At 57.1% G+C, this 16901-nt stretch overlaps 3 protein-coding genes across 3 annotated transcripts; 1 reads left to right on the top strand and 2 right to left on the bottom strand.

Annotated features, from left to right (window-relative positions):
• Positions 1-1969: 1969 nt before the first annotated feature.
• Positions 1970-2984, bottom strand: E0L32_005474 (uncharacterized protein; the record flags this gene model as incomplete). Its single annotated transcript, XM_031139999.1, has 2 exons — positions 1970-2883; positions 2936-2984. The coding sequence occupies 2 exons, from the start codon at positions 2982-2984 to the stop codon at positions 1970-1972; spliced, it is 963 nt and encodes a 320-aa protein (XP_030996221.1).
• Positions 2985-4266: 1282 nt separating this feature from the next.
• E0L32_005473 (uncharacterized protein) lies at positions 4267-6106 on the top strand (the record flags this gene model as incomplete). Its single annotated transcript, XM_031139998.1, has 2 exons — positions 4267-5672; positions 5764-6106. The coding sequence occupies 2 exons, from the start codon at positions 4267-4269 to the stop codon at positions 6104-6106; spliced, it is 1749 nt and encodes a 582-aa protein (XP_030996220.1).
• A 983-nt stretch (positions 6107-7089) lies between these two features.
• Positions 7090-16740, bottom strand: E0L32_005472 (uncharacterized protein; the record flags this gene model as incomplete). The annotated part of the gene is made up of 6 exons (XM_031139997.1): positions 7090-14159; positions 15824-15998; positions 16061-16113; positions 16182-16299; positions 16421-16474; positions 16561-16740. The coding sequence occupies 6 exons, from the start codon at positions 16738-16740 to the stop codon at positions 7090-7092; spliced, it is 7650 nt and encodes a 2549-aa protein (XP_030996219.1).
• Positions 16741-16901: the final 161 nt, after the last annotated feature.

Here is a 16901-nt window from a genome sequence, read left to right as displayed (position 1 = left end):
GCAGCGCCAGCCATCGAGCTGGTCTCCCCGGTGCAAACAGCTCGATCTTGTCGGAAGCGCCCTCTGAGAAAAGGTAGAGCGGATGGGGCACGACGAGCACTCTTCGGTAGATGTCACGACGGACCTTCAGAGGCAAGCTGAGGAGTCTGCTTGTCTCGGAAGACTCCATGGCATGCTTCTGAGAGTGCCTGTGGCTGGAGGGAATCGCCTGTGCGTTTGGATGGTGATATTTGGGAGCTAAGAGCCAAGAACATGGGCCACAATGGCTCCGTATTCTGCTTGGCGCGCCAGGCAAAAGAAAAAGGACCAAAAAAAGAGAGTGCGACGTTAGTCACATGAAAAAAGCCGACAGAATGTCGGCAGTCCCCGAAGAAAGGCACCTGCCGCCATCACGTGCCATCAGATAAAAATGCAACATTTGCCATTGTGAGGCGGGTTGCCGCTCATTGGAGCCTTTCGGACAGCCAGTTTTGCTGCGCCACAACCCAAAAAAGCTCAAGGATAACTCCAGTACAGCAGTCGTGTGGCAAAGCTGGCGAGCTGATTGGATAAGAAGGTAAGTAGCCGGTCTGATTGGGCCAGCGGTCTCAGGATCCGATGTTTTCTGCGCCACAATGAACTCTCCCCCATCCTTAAAGGCATTTTCTCCTCCGCAAAAGACCCTTTCGTTCCGAAAGGCATAAGTTATCCGGTACTGAAAGGCCACGAGAGATTTCTCTTTTGGTCCAACAGCCATACTCACAAGGCTCTCCCGTTATCTCTCAAGATCTCAAACGCTTTGTTATCTTCTCTACCCAGGATTGGGAAGCGACGAGGAAGGACCTGCTTGTCTCGCAATTTTTGGCCTTTGTAGAGCAGGTATTATTGATTGTCTTTGACTGAAACTTGCCATGCTCGCTGGGAGGCTCCGAATGTGTCACCTCCTTGATTTACTTGGGCCCCCCGGACCAGATGGCAACCATCAGACGAGGTATAGCACAGTTGATATGGCGATAGGTAGGACAAGGTTAATGGGGACCAATTTGAATCGACTCAAGTCGCCTAGCACAAGACAAATACAGGCCTCGTTTCTTAGAAGTCTTCTGCAGATTGTGGCTGGCTGGTTACGTGCGTCTCGCCTGTCCGTTCCGCTTTTTCAAAAATAGCCGCACAGCGATGGGCTCCACGCTTCGGATCTCGCAACCCCAGATTCAGCCGGGCTACCCTCTCCCTTCGCACCAGTCCTGGGGCCCAGGCCGTGGGCCCCATGTTCCTCTCCCATGTTCCCAGCCAACCCAGCGTCCTGGACAGAGCGTGCCTGAGTGCACCTTGACGGGGCTGCGGCAAGGAGGGGGGGGACGGCCAGATCCCCGGATGTATTTCGCATGAACGTCGATGTTGGCGCCAGTTTGTGCAACTGGGTTCATGATTCGAGCAGGCTGCGGTCCCCGCGTTCAAGCCATCTCGGCTCACTCCGCGAAGAAAGGGGAAGAACTAAGCTGGGAAACGACCGTTCCGTACAGAATCTGGGGTACGGACAGTTGGGGAGCGCTTCCGTGTTCCGCTTCGCTTTACCACAGACTACGGCCATGGTCGTCTTTGTCCGGTTTTTGGTTCTTAATGGTGCCATACTACGCTTCCGTAGTGATCTTTTGACGTAAAGGTGACCAGCGAATGAGCGCGTATATACTCTCTGTGCCAATATAGGCACAGATAATTGTCGCCAGGGGAGACCTAAAGGGCTAATGAGACGTTGCCCATTGCCCTTTTGGGTACAGTTCCCAAGTACAGTAGCAAGCCGGCCAATTCGACTTGGAAGATTCCAAACGAGCAGTCATGAAGCATAGGAAGTATCCAATGTGCTGCACAATCTGCTCGAAATGCTCAACTGCTGGCGCTGCGAACAAGCTACCCGCCCAGTGATGAATAAGTAGGCCGGGCACAGAGCTGAGCCGAGGCAACGAGCTGAAGGCTGAGATAGAGAGGTATTTCAGACGGTGCCCAGTCGCTTTGCAAGATCCTCTAGCCGGTGCGACGGATCCCCGAGAAGTTCTCGCGCCACGGAGCGGTCTCGACCATTCTCGCCAATCACGACCAAATTGAGTACTCTGCCGTCATCTCCGATCACCAGGCGGCCAGTGCGGCCATCAGCCCATTCGATCTTGACATGCTTGACCTCGGCGTCGGCGGCACTGATGTCGACTACACGTTTGTCGGTCTCGGTCTCGGCCTCGGCACCACCAGAGGTGTCCTCCCGGTCTTCTTCTTCCCGGCGCTTCTTGTCCAGCCCGACGGCCCTGCGCAGATCCGCGACGACGCCGGCGCGGTTGTGGTAGCGCACGAGCTCGCGGCGCAGGACGCGCACAAACTTGGCGAGATCCTGGTGCCGGCCGCGAGCTGCCCCGCTACTGCCGCTCCCCTCTTCAAAAGAGGACCCGAGGACAGGCGACAGGGCGCGCGCCGGGGGCGCAGGGAGATGGCGTGCGGCCAGGCCGGCGAGGGGCACGCAGGGCGGTATGGTGTGCCTGTGCACCCGCAGGAAGTCGGAGGCGGAGGGCCCCGCGCGCCAGGGCCGGTTGAGCAGGACGTAGTAGGGGCGCAGGAAGCGCGCGCGGGTCATGACCTCGACGCGGAGGCCGAGGACGCGGCCGGCGTCGACGGCGCTGGGGTCCGGGTCCTGCGCGACGAAGGAGGTGACCGAGGCGCAGGCGCGGTAGAGGCACTGCTGGTTGTGGGCCGCCTGGGCGGCGAGCTTCCCACGCAACGGCGTGTTTTCGTCGCTGGTGCTTGGCAGGGGCAGCGCGGACGCCTCCTGGGGCGAGACGAGAAGCTGTGCGGTCGAGGGCGAGGAGAGCAACGTCGAGGCCTGGACGCGGAGCTGCCGCTTGAGGGAGGCGGCTGGAGCTTGGGTGGTTAGAAGCGAGAAAGGATACTCGTCGTGAATAATAGGACTCACCTCGCGCCTTGAGCGTCTCAATCTCGTCGTCAATGTCGGCCGCCGACATGGTGTCAATGGCTGCTTGTTATGGGACGAAGGGCATGAGAATCCAATGCGATGAGTGCATGTGTGGTTTGGAGGAGGGGAGACGCGTTGGTCTACTGATAAGCTGTGCTGGGCGCGCCTTATCAAAACACCTGGGGGATACGATCTCACGTGGGTGGTGCAGTGGTTAACTGGGTATTTACAGTGCTTATTTACAGTGGCGTTGCGCCATCGACTCCACGCCTGGGCGGTTCGGTTTCACATCCCTCCATCAGAGAAGAACCTTGGAAGCTGGAGGCAGACAGCCAAGCTATTCCATGACGCAGGAAAAAAGGCGTGCCTGTACCTACTCCAAGAACCGATAGATGTCCGAAGCACGGAGGATGCATGGACACTCCTGACATGACAAGAACCAGACCTGATCGAGGGCCCTGGAAGTATCAATATAGGTACATGCACCCCTGAAAGAATGGGGCGGGTTTTCGTTTGTCCCAGCGATTTCCCAGTATGAATCCAGATGCCAATTCCCCGGAATTGCTTGAATCTCCACTAGGCCAGGCCAGATTTGATCTTATCGCACACATTTGAGCCCCCTGTACTAGGTGTCAAACTCGGGACTAGTGAGCGGCGTAGGATGAATTAGGTAGGTTTGGCATGGCAGGTTGGTAATTAACGCCGCCCACGAGATTACCATCAATCCTCAAGACTTCGTCGAGGACAAGAGGCGCCCGTCCATTCCACGTCCGGCAGCGCTCTCTGTCGTCCCCTTCCATTCGTTCGCTTCTCTTCCGATCTCATTCGCATTTCGCCTGGGTTCTTTGCAGAGGGAAATCTGTCCAGAAAGATCCAAGCTGTCGTTCCTTTACATTTTTTGCCACTTTCTTCACATCCATCCACCCATCGTTGAAAGGCCACGGTTGCGATTCCACACCCGGGTCTAACCCGGAACAAGGCAGCAACAGTTCGGAGCGAGCCCGACCATACGGATCATTCGAACAAAGAGTCTTAGGGGGCTTTGTGATTTGTGATTCATCCGGGTTGCTCTTATTCGGTACGGCACAGTGCTCGAGAGGGTTCGTTGGTCTTTCGTGTCAACTCCCGCTGCCTGTCTCCAGCCGAGCTCGTCGCATAGCTACTTTCTTCCGCAACACACACTTTTGAAGACGAAACATTTGCTTTCCAAGCAGCACATTCCATATCGAAACACACGACACGGGCCTCCATCTCTCGTCCTACAGCGAACAGACCGCGGGACGAATCGAAAGCGTTGCCACAGCGCGAGACATCTCTTGTGTAACAATCTAATGGGTGCCCGGAGCCGTCAAGGGAAACCGTCCAAGCAGAACGGTCTGACTGTCGACACCTCAAAACGGTCGCCGACCAGCAGCCAACCCAACGCCAACGGCAACGGCAACGGCAACGGCATGAACAACAACCTCGAGTACCGGCGCAAAGGCGCGCATCAGGACTCCGACACCGTCACTGCCAACCTCATGGCGCGAGAGGCCTTCACCCTCGACGACCATGTCCCCGCGACCCCCACCGTCAACAACCACGGCTTCTGGGAGCTGCCCCTGTCCGACCAGCGCAACTTCGGCCTGCTCGTCCTCCTATACTTTTTGCAAGGAATACCCATGGGCCTGGCCGGCGGCTCCGTCCCCTTCCTGCTCAAGGACCACATGTCCTACAGCGAGATTGGCGTCTTCAGTCTCGCTTCCTACCCCTACTCCCTGAAGCTGCTGTGGAGTCCTATCGTCGATGCGGTCTGGAGCCCCAACGTGGGGCGGAGAAAGAGCTGGATCCTTCCTATCCAGGTGCTGTCGGGCATGGGCATGCTGTGGCTCGGGTCCCACATCGAGAGCATGATGACCATGACCGGCAAGCCAGGCGGCCCGACCGTCTGGGGTTTCACCGGGTGGTGGTTCTTCCTGGTCCTCATGTGCGCCACGCAGGACATCGCCGTCGACGGCTGGGCCCTGACGCTCTTGACGCCCGGCAACGTCTCGTACGCCTCCACCGCGCAGACCGTGGGGCTGACCGCCGGCCAATTCCTGTCTTATACCGTCTTCTTGGCATTCAACTCGAAGGACTTTGCCAACAAGTACTTCCGATCCGAGCCTCTGGACCACGGTCTGTTGAGCCTTTCCGGCTATCTCACCTTCTGGGGCTGGGCCTTCATCGCCGTCACCGTCGGACTGGCCCTCATGAAGAGGGAGGAGAAGACGAAGAACGAGGACGGCGTCTGGGACGTGTACAAGATCATGTGGGGCGTCCTGAAGCTGAAGAACGTCCAGACCATCATCCTCGTCCACCTGATCGCCAAGATCGGCTTCCAGGCCAACGACGGCGTCACCAACCTCAAGCTCCTGGACAAGGGCTTCGGCACCGACAACATGGCCCTCACCGTCCTCATCGACTTCCCCTTCGAGATCGGTCTGGGCTACTACGTCGGCAAGTGGTCGCAAAAGTACACGCCCATGCGCATCTGGTGCTGGGGCTTCGTCGGCCGCCTCGCCGCCGCCGTCTTTGCCCAGTTCACCGTCGTCATCTTCCCCGCCGGCGGCGTCAAGCCCTGGTACCTCCTCGTCGTCATCGCCGAGCACGTCCTCTCCACCTTTATGAACACGGTCATGTTCGTCGCCGTCTCGGCCTTTCACGCGCGCATCGCCGACCCCGTCATCGGCGGCACCTACATGACCCTCCTCGCCACGTAAGTAGTTTGTTTATTCTCTGATCAAAGCAAGAGAGGCCCTCTCTCCAGACGCGCTGTTTCTAACCACTCTTTTTTGACACAACAACAGAGTCTCCAACCTCGGAGGGACCTTCCCGCGCTACTTTGTCCTCCGGCTCGTCGACGCCTTCACCAGCGCCACCTGCCACCCGGGCCGGCCCGACCCCGCGGCCCACCTCAAGGGCCTGCCCGTCACCGAGCCCTTCTCCTGCGCCATCCAGTCCGAGAAGGAGCGCTGCCTGGCCGGCGGCGGCATCTGCGAGATGGTCCGCGACGGCTACTACATCGTCAACATCCTCTGCGTGCTGTTTGGCCTCTTCACCTTCTTCTCCTTCATCAGGCCGCGCGTCCTGCACCTGCAGAGCCTGCCCATGCGGGCGTGGCGGCTGGCGACCGCTCCCGTCAAGGCGTAGAGAGAGAGAGAGAGAGAGACAGAGAGAGGAACCAGAGGGGAGACTTACGGGGGGTTGATTGTGTGTGTACTCTGAGATCCACCCACCTCTTCCGCGGACGATATGAAGATATATATATGTATCATTTACTGCCAAGGAGCTGGTTGGTTCGATGTATAAAAAGAATTAGATGATGCCCCCTCTGGCTTCCAATTTTAGAAATGTAAAACTTTGTTGAAAAAAGAACTACAGGATCCATCTATCCAATGTTTTTACTAATCTGACTGCATCAAGGGACTACTTTGCGGGTCAAGTAGAGTAAGGAGTAGTCATATTATGTATGTCTGAACTATCTAGAGGTATATGCAACAGCCCTCGGAAATATGAGAGCGAGGAAAACAAGGGCGCACGGCGAACGAGCGATCTTTGTGAAGAGCAGATCATCCCTCCCCCTCCCCTTAAACCCCTTCCCCCCCTTGTCCCCGTCATCCTCGAGCTGTGTGTGCTTCGCTATGCAACTATGTATTCGTAACGAGTGACTGACAAAGGGAATTAAAAATGAAAATCAAAGAAACGAGGCTTAATATGTTTCAAATTCCAATCTCGGGGGTTTGTCGAAGAGAAGGCAAAAAGAAAATGCAAAAGATTCATTGCTGAAATCGGGGGGTATCATTCTAGGTCCAGATCCTTTCGATAGGTACTTGTATGTTCTGTTTTCCGTTCTGTCCGTACCGCTGGCGAGCCATTTCAGAATGGGCTGCACAGGTTTGTCTTGACGAGAACAAATTTGTTCGCAGCTTCCCTCTTCTCCTCCTTCTCTTCTGTGGTGTTTGATTAAAACAAAGTGTGGTATAGTTGACAAAGGAAAAAATAAATAATCTTGATAAAAACTTCGCCGGGAATGCATCTGGCTATCCTCCAGGCTTAGTAAACGGCCAACAACGCCTTTCGTCCAAGTCAGAGACGGTCGTCATGAGAGAGAGAGAGAGAAATAAGAGTCTCGTCTAGTCGTCTTCAAAGAAGCCCGCGTCGTCAAAGTCCCCGGTGTGAGCGTCGGAATCGTAACCGCTCGTCCCCATCATGGGAGGCGTCATCGGCTGCGGCGCCCGGCTCTGCTTCCGAGGCGGCGTCGAGCGCATGACGGGCATCTTCTCCTCTCGCCTCGGGGTCATCGACGAGCCGCGAGGGCCAGTCGACTGGCTCGCCAGCGGCTGGCTGCTGTGTCGGCGGCCGGTGGCGCCAAAGGCCGTTGGCTGATGGACCTGCCCAGAGGGAGGGGTCTGGCGCACTCCCGATGTGGGCGGCGTCAGCAGGCCCCAGAGACCTTGTTGTCCCGACGCACTGCTCTTAGACGGCGTGGACTGGTGGTGGTGCCCTGAAGCGGGAGAGTTGAGGACGCTCGAGATGCTCCCCATGGTGCCGTTGGGATCGCGAGACTTTCGCCAGTTGCCCCACGCGGCAGCCAGAGGGCCGACAGCCTGGGCGACCCTGGGCGTTGCAGCATCGCGAATAGTGGCGGCGATGTTGGGCAGGTTGATGGCCGAGCCACCGTTCATGGCCCTCTCGCGCTCCTGCTCCTCCATTTGCAAGTTCGCATTTAGGCGAATGGCCGCGTCCTTGACTGCATTCCTGTCGTAGTCGTCACGCCCAAGAGCGGCGATGATATCTTGGAGATCAGAGTGTCTGACAGCAAGAAGCTCACGCAACCAGACAATCTCATCGTCACGCTTAGCGATCTTGGTGGGTGCGTCTGCATCGAGCAGAGAATTTTCATGCTCGAGCTCCTCGATACGCTGCTCACGGGCCTGTAGCTGCTCCTGAAGAACCATGATTGACTCCCGGAGGGCTTGCGGCGAGATCTTCTCGGGCAGCTCCATAGCGCGGGATACGGCTGGCTTGGATTGAACAACGGGGGCCGGCTGGAGAGGTAGTTCTGATACAGGCGACTTGGCGGCCTTGGCGGCAGCCAAAGCGGCCTCCTTGGCGATCTCGAGCTTCTCCTCGAGGTGAGCAACACGGTCCTGCAGGTGTTCCGTCTTGGAGGTAGAGATGCTCAGGCGCTCCAAAAGATTCTGCTCCGACCGCTGGGCATCCTCCGTAAGATTGTTGACTTGACGGTCGTAGCGGGCCTGTATGTCCTCCATTTCATTCTGGTGTCTGCGAGCAAGCTCCTCGAGATCATTCTTCTTGGACGACTCCGCGTCCTCGAGAAGCATTTCGTGACGAGCCTTGGCAGTGTCAGCGTCAAGCTTGACTTGGTCGAGCTGCGAGCGAAGTCTCGCAAGTTGGTCCTCGTAGTCATCACGAACCACATTGACCTGATGGTTCGCGTCCTCGATCTCGCTTTGCATCGCATCACGCGTACGCTGCACCTCACGAGCGCCAGACTCCCGGGCCTGCTCAAACTCGGCTTGGTAGCGAAGGCTGCTCTGCTGCAGCTTGTGGTTCTCGGTGCGAAGCTCGCCGATGAGCGCCTCAAGACGCTTGCACTCGTTGACGGCACGCATTCCTTGCCTCTCGCCGCCCTCGAGTCTCTCGAGCTCCTCCTCCAGACGCTCACGGGTCTTAGCCTCGGCCTGGAGTTTGGCGTCGAGGACCTCTTGTCGGGCAACAAGCGCCTGCTCCTTCTTAATTCTGCGGGCGCTCTCCTCGGCAACCTCACGAGCCGCCCTCGACATGTCTTCCTGGAGAGCGACAAACTTCTGGCGCCAACTGTCCCGGAGGCGCTCGTTCTCCTCCAACTGGGTACCGAGGGTGTCGATAACCTTCTTGAGATGCTTGTTCTCGCCGGTAACCTGAACAATGTCGTCGCCCTGTCTTTGGGAGAGGTCGATAGCACGTTCGGCCTCAGACTTCCAGTGGCGGGCCTCTTGGCGAGTGTCCCGAAGGTCAACCTCTGCGACATTGAGCCGGTTCTGCAGGTCGCTCTGGGTCTTCTGGTTGTTGGTCTGCGCCTGCTCCAGGAGCGTCAGCCGCATGCTGCTCTTGCCACGGTTCTCCTCAATCGTCTTGAGCTTCTGATCCTTCTCCTCCAGGATCTCCCGAAGACGCGTCTCCTCCTCGGACGATATCCGGAGCAGCCGCTGGTTCTCAGCGAGTCTGTCTTCGGCAACGCGGCGACCATTGACCTCCTCTTCAGTCCTGGACTCCTGTTGCTTCAGTCGATCCTCGAGGTCAGCCACGCGCTGGTCAAAGGCACTGCGATTCATGATCTCGACCTCGATCTTGGTCTCGGCGAGCTCAAGCTTCCGGCACATTTCCGCCGTTTCATCCTCAGCTGCTCGCCTCGACCTGGTCTCGGCTTCCACCTTCTCCTGCGCAAGGTGTAGTTGATGCTCCTGGTCGGCGAACTTGGTCATCAACTCATTGTATTTCTCGGCAAGCTCGTCTTGGCCTGGGACAACAACGGGTTGCGGTGTCGGGGGCATCCGGCGCTCTACTGCCTCCTCGACAATGTTTCTGAGATCCTCGCCACGGAAGTCGAGGTGCAAAGATTGGCTGAATTGATCTCTCATCTCGTTCATTGTCTTCAGGAGAGACTCAACTGTCTCACCAGGAGCAGATTCCTGAGTAGTGGGGGCAACGTTGCGCTGCTGCTGCTGCTGCTGCTGGGAGGCAAGCGCCTCGAGGACGACGTTCCGCATCTGCTCCATTCTCTTGTCTCTCCGTGGGCTCATAGAGCGGCGGGCAGGAACCTCGTCATCCTCATCATCCGCATCGCTTTCCTGGACTTCAGCCGACACACTACGCGCATCTCGTCTGCTAGATAGAGGTCGCCGCGACATGTTGCCGACTGCATTCAGGACAAGGCTCAGTGACTTTTCGAGAGGGTCCAGCCTGGCAGCCAAAAGATTGCCAACGACCTCATTAACGTGCCCATCGAAAAAGTTGACCCTTGACTCGAGCTTAAGCTGCTCATCGTCAGTGAAAGTGCCTTCCCAGTCACTAGCTGGTACGCTTTCAGAGCCGTTGAGCTGCGTGACAGGGGCGTCAAAGGACCGGGCGCTCTGGGGCGGGTCGACGAAAGGGTCTTCCAGCTCAGCTGAAACGATAGGTTGCTGTGGTTCACCCGGCAGGTGGCGATATTGCCTGGGGCTGGGGCTGGGAGCGTCACTTCGGAAAAGGTTGGGCTGAGGAGCCAAATGATGAGGCGAGGCGTTTGTAACGGCCGCGATGTCGATGTGCCTTGTGGGGCTGGGTTGATGCCATTGCGGCTGCTCAATAGTCTTGTTGACTCCCTTGGTGGGATCAGTCTCATTCAAATGCCTCATGATATCGTCGATCTCCTCGAAAGTCACCTCACCCTCCTCGCCAAGTTCAGGCTGACGGACATCTGCCGTGTCCTCAACCTCGGGCGATACAGATCGCTCGACTTGCACCTCGGGAGACGGTTCCCGTTCGGGAGATGGCGACAGAGCTGCGTACCGGGATGCTGCGAGGCCGCGCGGCTTGGGAGGCTCGACTGGTTCAGCCGGCTCGGCGTAACGGGAGCCAGACAGGCCCTTGCCCGCCGGAGGAGGCGAGGCAAAGCGTGAGGTACCCAATCCTTTCGCGGGCGCCGCTGGTATCGACATTGCTTCCGGCTCCACCTCGATAGACTCCGCAATCTCAGGATCTTGGACAAATTCGTCGAACACTTTGTCGTCTTCCCCAGTCTCATCCTGAGTTTCGTCTGCAGCGTCGTCCACCTCGGCGCTACCAAAGATTGATGAACCAGGTACGAATGGCTTCGCCGTGGCAGAAAGCGACTTCTTGTGCTTACGGAAAACATCATCACCCATAGGCCGAGCAGAGTCAAAATTCGCAATGTCGAGCTGTGACTTGAACTCAAACGGTGCCCATGTCATCGAGCTCTGGTTAGGGGATGTCTCCGATGGGCTTGTCACAGCCTTTGCGTCTGTGGTTTCCGAGACCATGGTCGACGACATGGTAGCGTCTTCGCCAGTCGCATCCTCGTGCTCCTCGTCTTGAGCAGTAGGGTCCTCAGCATCCAGCAGCTCTGCCTCCAAGGAAGCAGCGGTTGGCTGTTCGGCGAACAAAGGAATATCATTGTCCGGCTCGACGGAAGCTCTGGCCCTCTTGGTCCGGGTTTCGTCCGTGAGGCGGCCCTCCTGGTCGAACTGCTCGGCCTTCTCCTCTGCTGGAGGGGACTTGCGGCTGGACGGCGGCCGAACAATTGGAATGGCCTTGGATCTCTTGGCTGGCTTGACAATCTCGGACACACTTAGATCAATATTGCCGAAAATCGAGCTGCCCTGGTTGCTCGGGCTTTCAGCGCCAGATTGTAGGGCACTGGAAACCGAGTTGGAGAATGAATGCGGAGTGAACGCGGGGGCATCGGGTCTGAACTTGGGTCCCGAAGCCGAGAAGCTGAACTCGCTCTGGCCAGGCGAGAATACTGGCGCATTGACGTTGATCTTGGACGTGGCGGTTGGGAAGCTGAACTGGCTCGAGTTGGCAGATAGCGGGGGGTTGGAGGAAGGTTCAGCCTGGAAGGCGGCAGGCTGGAATGAGTTGGAGCCAAACACAAATTGGCCAGGCTTGAAGCTTGTTGAGCTGGCCGGGTTGAACTTGAACTCTGGGGCCTCGACGTTCAGCTTGGATAGTGAAGCCTTGCTGCCGTGGCTTAGCTTGCGTCCATTTTGCTTGCTCGACATGGACACCGCATCGCTCCAAGGATTGCTTGCTGTGGAAAAGGAGCGTTGGTGCTGGTCTAGCACATTGCCGAAGTCCACGTTGTGCAGAGGCGTACCGAGATTGCTTGGGTTGGTCTCAATTTCGAAAGCATCGTCTGACTTGACAAGGGACTCGGAGCTTTGACCGGCCTTTTGTTTGCCGAGGCTGCACTCGTCAGTACTGTCCCGATGCTCCTCGGGCTCGGTGTAGTAGTTATTCGCCAAGGAGTGGCCGCGGCTATGGGGACGAGGATGGTGGAGGACCGGGCCATTCTCCGCGTCGTCTCGGAATCTCTGCAGTGGAGGAGCAAACTGGACCGAGGGCTCGCGAGCATGATTCTCCCGCTCTGCGGCGTTTTCGCCTGCCTCCTTCTCGTCGTGAGGGTTGTAATCCGTATCATGTTCAAGTTGGGACCTGAATTGCTCTTCCAGGTGGTACTCAGCCTCATCGATCTCCTTCTGGAGACTGGCACTAGCATTGTGCCGAATGAACGTCTTGGCCTCCGGAGTCTTGGACGGGCTCTTGCTTTGAGCCTCTTCCTCGTCTTCGTGAACATCTTGAAGGCGTGGAGATGCTCGAGGCGGAGGTTGAAAGTGCTGGTGAGGAAGCAGCGGATACTGCAAAGACTGGTGCCGCTGGTGCATCGGGGGTTGGAAGCCATCAGGGGAGAAGGGTGAAGATGGCGACATCATCGCACTGAGATTAGCAAGCGACGGTGATCCGCCTCGGGCCAATCCCTGATGGAGAAGCACAGCTTGCGGCGAGATACCGTGGGGCGAAGGTTGCTGTTGGTGCAGCTGGAATGCGCCGGCCGGGATCGAGATGGACTGCCGGGGGTTGTACTTCCCGTTGAAAGAAGCCGGCGATGCGATGGAGGGAATCCCAGGGCTTTGAGTGCCGGAGGAGGCTCCGAGTGGGAGAGGGAAGGGGAATTGCTGCGCTCCATGAACGCTCGACGCCGAAGACGTGGGAATGGGAGGTGAGAAGGGCAGAGGCGGGTACTGTGTCACCGACGGCTGTCGGCTGATCGAGGAAGCACCCGGAGAGACTGATGGCAGAGGCGGTTCTTCGTCACCGAACGAAACGCCCAGTGCGCGCAGCTTCGCCTCCGTCTGTTCCTCAATGAACCTCTTCCACGCATTCAAATCAGGCAATGTAACCTGGTATTTCCGTCGAGCGCGCTCTCTATCCATGTCCTCAAAGCTCGGGAATGGGCCCCTGCTCTGCGAAGGGCCCGATGACTCGGTCTGGATGTCATACTCGCCCAGGTCGAACCCACGTGTGTCATATCCAAGTTCCTCCCAAGAGCGGAACATGCCCTGAACATCATCTTGGGTCAGAGGCTTGGGTGCATTGCCGGGTTGGCCGCGCTGGTTGTCCAGAGGGAGGAGAATCAAGATGTTCTTGCCCTTCCACGGAACCTTTTTCTTCAGACGCGGCGTCATCGCTGGTTCCTTCTTCTTGGGGGATCGCGAAGGTGTCCTAGGCAAGTCGAAGTCGACTTTGCTTGCCCCGCGGGGGGTACCATTCTGTAGAGGCTGTGTGGGCTTCTTGGGCGTCGAAGGCCTCCCAATGGTGTTGCCGTGAGAATGCTCGTCGCCTGCGGCCGGAGCCACATTCTCAGCATCAGAATTCGACATCTTGGCTGGTTGGTGGGATGGCAGACGGAAGATGTCTGACTGCCGCAATGTCTCGCTGCTGGAAGCTTTGCGCAGGTATCGCCGAGCTGGTCGATGAATATCTCCAAACACAGTCTGACTGGCTCTTGGTGTTTTCAGAGCCTTGTCTTCTTGCGAGAAGGCGTCGTCGCCGCAGAATGATCCACTCAATGAAGAGGGCTCGCTCTCACCCGCGCCGTCGCTCAACCAGTGCTGAGCTTCAGAATCCAAATCGCCAGCTGTGTGCTGACGGATCCAGTCCTCGGTCAGACCCCTCGTAGGACGCTTCGCCCTCTTCACGAGTACTGCGGCGCTGATGTGCGAGGCTGGGTGCTCGCCAGACTCGTCGATAAAAGGCGCAGGGCGGAGGAAGGGAGTGTGGATGTCCAAGTGATGGATCGGCGAGTCCTCGGACGCCCCGCTGCTCAGGCTCGAGCGCCGGAATGCCTTATCAGACTGGGGATAGGGTGATCCCCAGCTGGCGGTCACGTACCGACTGTCCTCTGCTTCAGGGTCCCTCGGCGGTGTCTTCAAGAGCTGCTTGATCCGGTCCGGAAGCTTGGGAGCCGGTAGAGAAGGAAGGACGGGTGAAGCTTCGCCGTCGGCAGTCGATGTGGTGGACAGCGCAGGAGACCTCGGGGATTGTGAAGTGCGAGACTGCCAGTCTCTAGTGCCGTCCTGAGGGGAGGCACAAGGTCGTGGAGGTGTAGACGATGGTAGAGGAGACGTCTTTGAGGAACCTAGGAGCGGGCGCCGCAGGTGAGATTAGTCGAGGTTGTGGAAGCTCGAAAGAACGACATGATAGCAGGGCGAGCCTGTTTAACTCCTGATGGGCCAAGCGCAAACTCACCACTGCGAGATCAGCGCAGACGAAATGGAAATCGTCTGCTACTAGATCTCTTTTGATTTTCGCGCGTGTCGGCAAGCTCCCAGAAGCCCCTGTTAATATCTCAACAGGAGATCTGTCTGGCTGGGAGGTGCGGTTTGGCTGTCGCGACGCGTTTTGGGCAGTTTGGTCTAGGTAGGTTCTGTCCCCAGGGGAGCAGGTAGAGAAGAAAAAAAACGTAGGAAATTAAAAAAGGAGTGACATCAGAACAGAACACCAAATGGTTGCGTTTGCTGTACACATCGAAGCAACGGTCGCTACCAGGTACTCCGGGGCCCTTGATGGGAGTGATTTGGCAAGGGGGGGGGACACGGTCCTGGTTCGAGGCGCACGGGGTTGCGGACGAGGGCAGAGGACGCGCGAGAATCGGTTTAGGGGCAAGGAAAGGCTGGTCGTGGTCGTGGTCGTGAAGGAAAAGACAGAGTTGTCATGGGGGGCACAAGCCTGAATGGACCGAATAATTTCCTTACGGCTGCTGGGGGCAAAAGCACATGGGACAGGACTGAGTCTTTTCTCTTTTGATCGATGAACAAATGAGCGAGTCTGGCCGGACAGGGTTTCCTACATTGGCCGCTTCCCAAGTAATCTCGCTCATTTGTCAAGATGGGAAATACCCGGCCCACGCGCACCTCAGGGGTAAATGACACACCAGAGACGGCGCGGGGCAGTACTTGGTCCCCGTGTATCTGCTATCCAAGTGCTACCTCTCAGGGAGCCGTTGGAAGGACCCCCGCTGAAGATTCACAGGAAATAAAATACAAAGTAAAAAAGACGGCCGTTTCGACCGCGACTTTACCCAGCCGTTTCTTTCCAGACCGTTCAGTCCACACAAAACACACAGCACAAAGTGTAGCCTACCTGATCAATAAGGAATGATACGTCTGCTGTCTCCAAGCAGACAGACGGAATAGATACAAATGCGGGTTTGACGCGACAGCGCTAGCATCCGTCGACGTGTAGTTTCCCACGTTCCACGCCTGGCCGTGTCCGCCATCAACAAAAGTCAAAGTGTTCCTAATCAAGACGGGCTCGGTTCCTAAACGTGCTAAACCAGCGGCGCGCGCCTTGGTAGCGCAACCAAGCAGGTAGCGCCATGGGCTCATCCGAGACGGCACCTCAATCCGGCTAGTGCCAGGACCCTTTTGCGGGGACGCCCCTGAATAAGCGTATCCGTCAATTTTGAGACTCCGTCTGCTCTGTCCAGGCAGGCTGTCTGTCCTCCCACTTCGCGAGTAGTCAAGCCCATTTGTCGAGACGGGCAGCAAGGAAGAATCGTCAAGTTGTCTACGAAGTACGCGGATTGGAAGAGGGAGATAGGAAGAGGAAGTAGTAACAAAGCAGAGAAGATAAAAAAGAATATGAAAGGAGAAGAGTCCATGAGAAGTCAAAGAAGTCAGCAAAAAACCGAAGAGCATCATGGGATCAGACCATGGACCTTGGGACGGAATGCATTTACCACACCCCCACCCTCCACCACTACATCTCATCCACATGGAAAGCAAACACTCCATCACTGACCAAGAGCATCGTCAATATCAGCTCTCAAAGCCTTCGATTCGTCGCTTAAAGTACTGCCTTGCGGGCCCTGAAAACCCCAACGCTGAACCAGCGCAAACTCCCAAAACTCCATCCATAACCATCCCCAGTCTGCCCGAGAACCCAACCGAAAAGCGATTCCCAAGAACATGATCATCTGCCGGATAGCCCACCCTTTCAGAGGTCACAGATGATATCGAAGTCGGCCGTCGAGCTCACCACGGCTTGGAAGGCCTGCTGCGTCGACGAATTCGCAGCGGCCTTGCACTTGTCTGTATAGCAAGATCGAATGGTCAGCTCGACTCTCCGACTCTTTTGTTCCGGCGAAACAATAACTCACTTGTCTGCTGGTCACAGTCGCTGACCTTCAGCCCCCCTCCCTGCTTGCTGTTGGCCACCTCGGCGCACTTGTTGTGCTGGTTGTCGCAAGCCCTGTTGGCCGCAGTCGCGAAGTCAGGCTATGTCGGGGAGACCAACAACGTGTTAGTCGTGGCTCGGTGCTCTGTCCGTATGGCCCCCCCCCTCCAGCAATGACAACTGCTCCCTCCCTCTCTTCTCAAGAACCTGAAGAGAACTTACAAAGGTATCGCCGTCAACCTCAAACGGCCTCTCCTTGTTGCTCGACTGCGTAATCTGTCCCATAGCCCTGTCAGTCAACCAATCTCCCTTCCACGCCGGTGGCAGATAATGGACGGTCAAATTCCGGAGGAAAATCGTACAGCAGAGGCGGCAACGCCACCGAGAGCACCGCTGAAGGCTTGCAAGTTGTTCGTTGCCCGTGGGTACACCCCCATCTTGAAGTCCCGGCGGACATCGTCGACGATATCCATGGGCTGCGAGGCAGCCGCCCCCGTGGCCATGAGCAGTGCCACGCAGGCGGTGAGTCCGTGGTGCAGCATTGCGTGCAAATCTGTTTCGACAGCCAACAACAAAAAATACCTGGGACTTGTTGTCCAAGTGCAAATCGCCCTAGTGTCCGTATTCCGTTGTTGAAGCTTGTAATGACGAAGTTGACTGCAGTGCGCCACCGGAAAGAAATGAAGGCCTGTCAACTGTTTGC

The sequence above is a fragment of the Thyridium curvatum genome, assembly GCF_004353045.1.
Source record: "Thyridium curvatum strain D216 chromosome Unknown NODE_28_length_411853_cov_82.906025, whole genome shotgun sequence".
Taxonomy (NCBI): domain Eukaryota; kingdom Fungi; phylum Ascomycota; class Sordariomycetes; order Thyridiales; family Thyridiaceae; genus Thyridium; species Thyridium curvatum.
The sequence above is the reverse complement of the archived record's forward strand: the minus strand, read 5'-3'. Positions and strand labels throughout refer to the sequence as shown.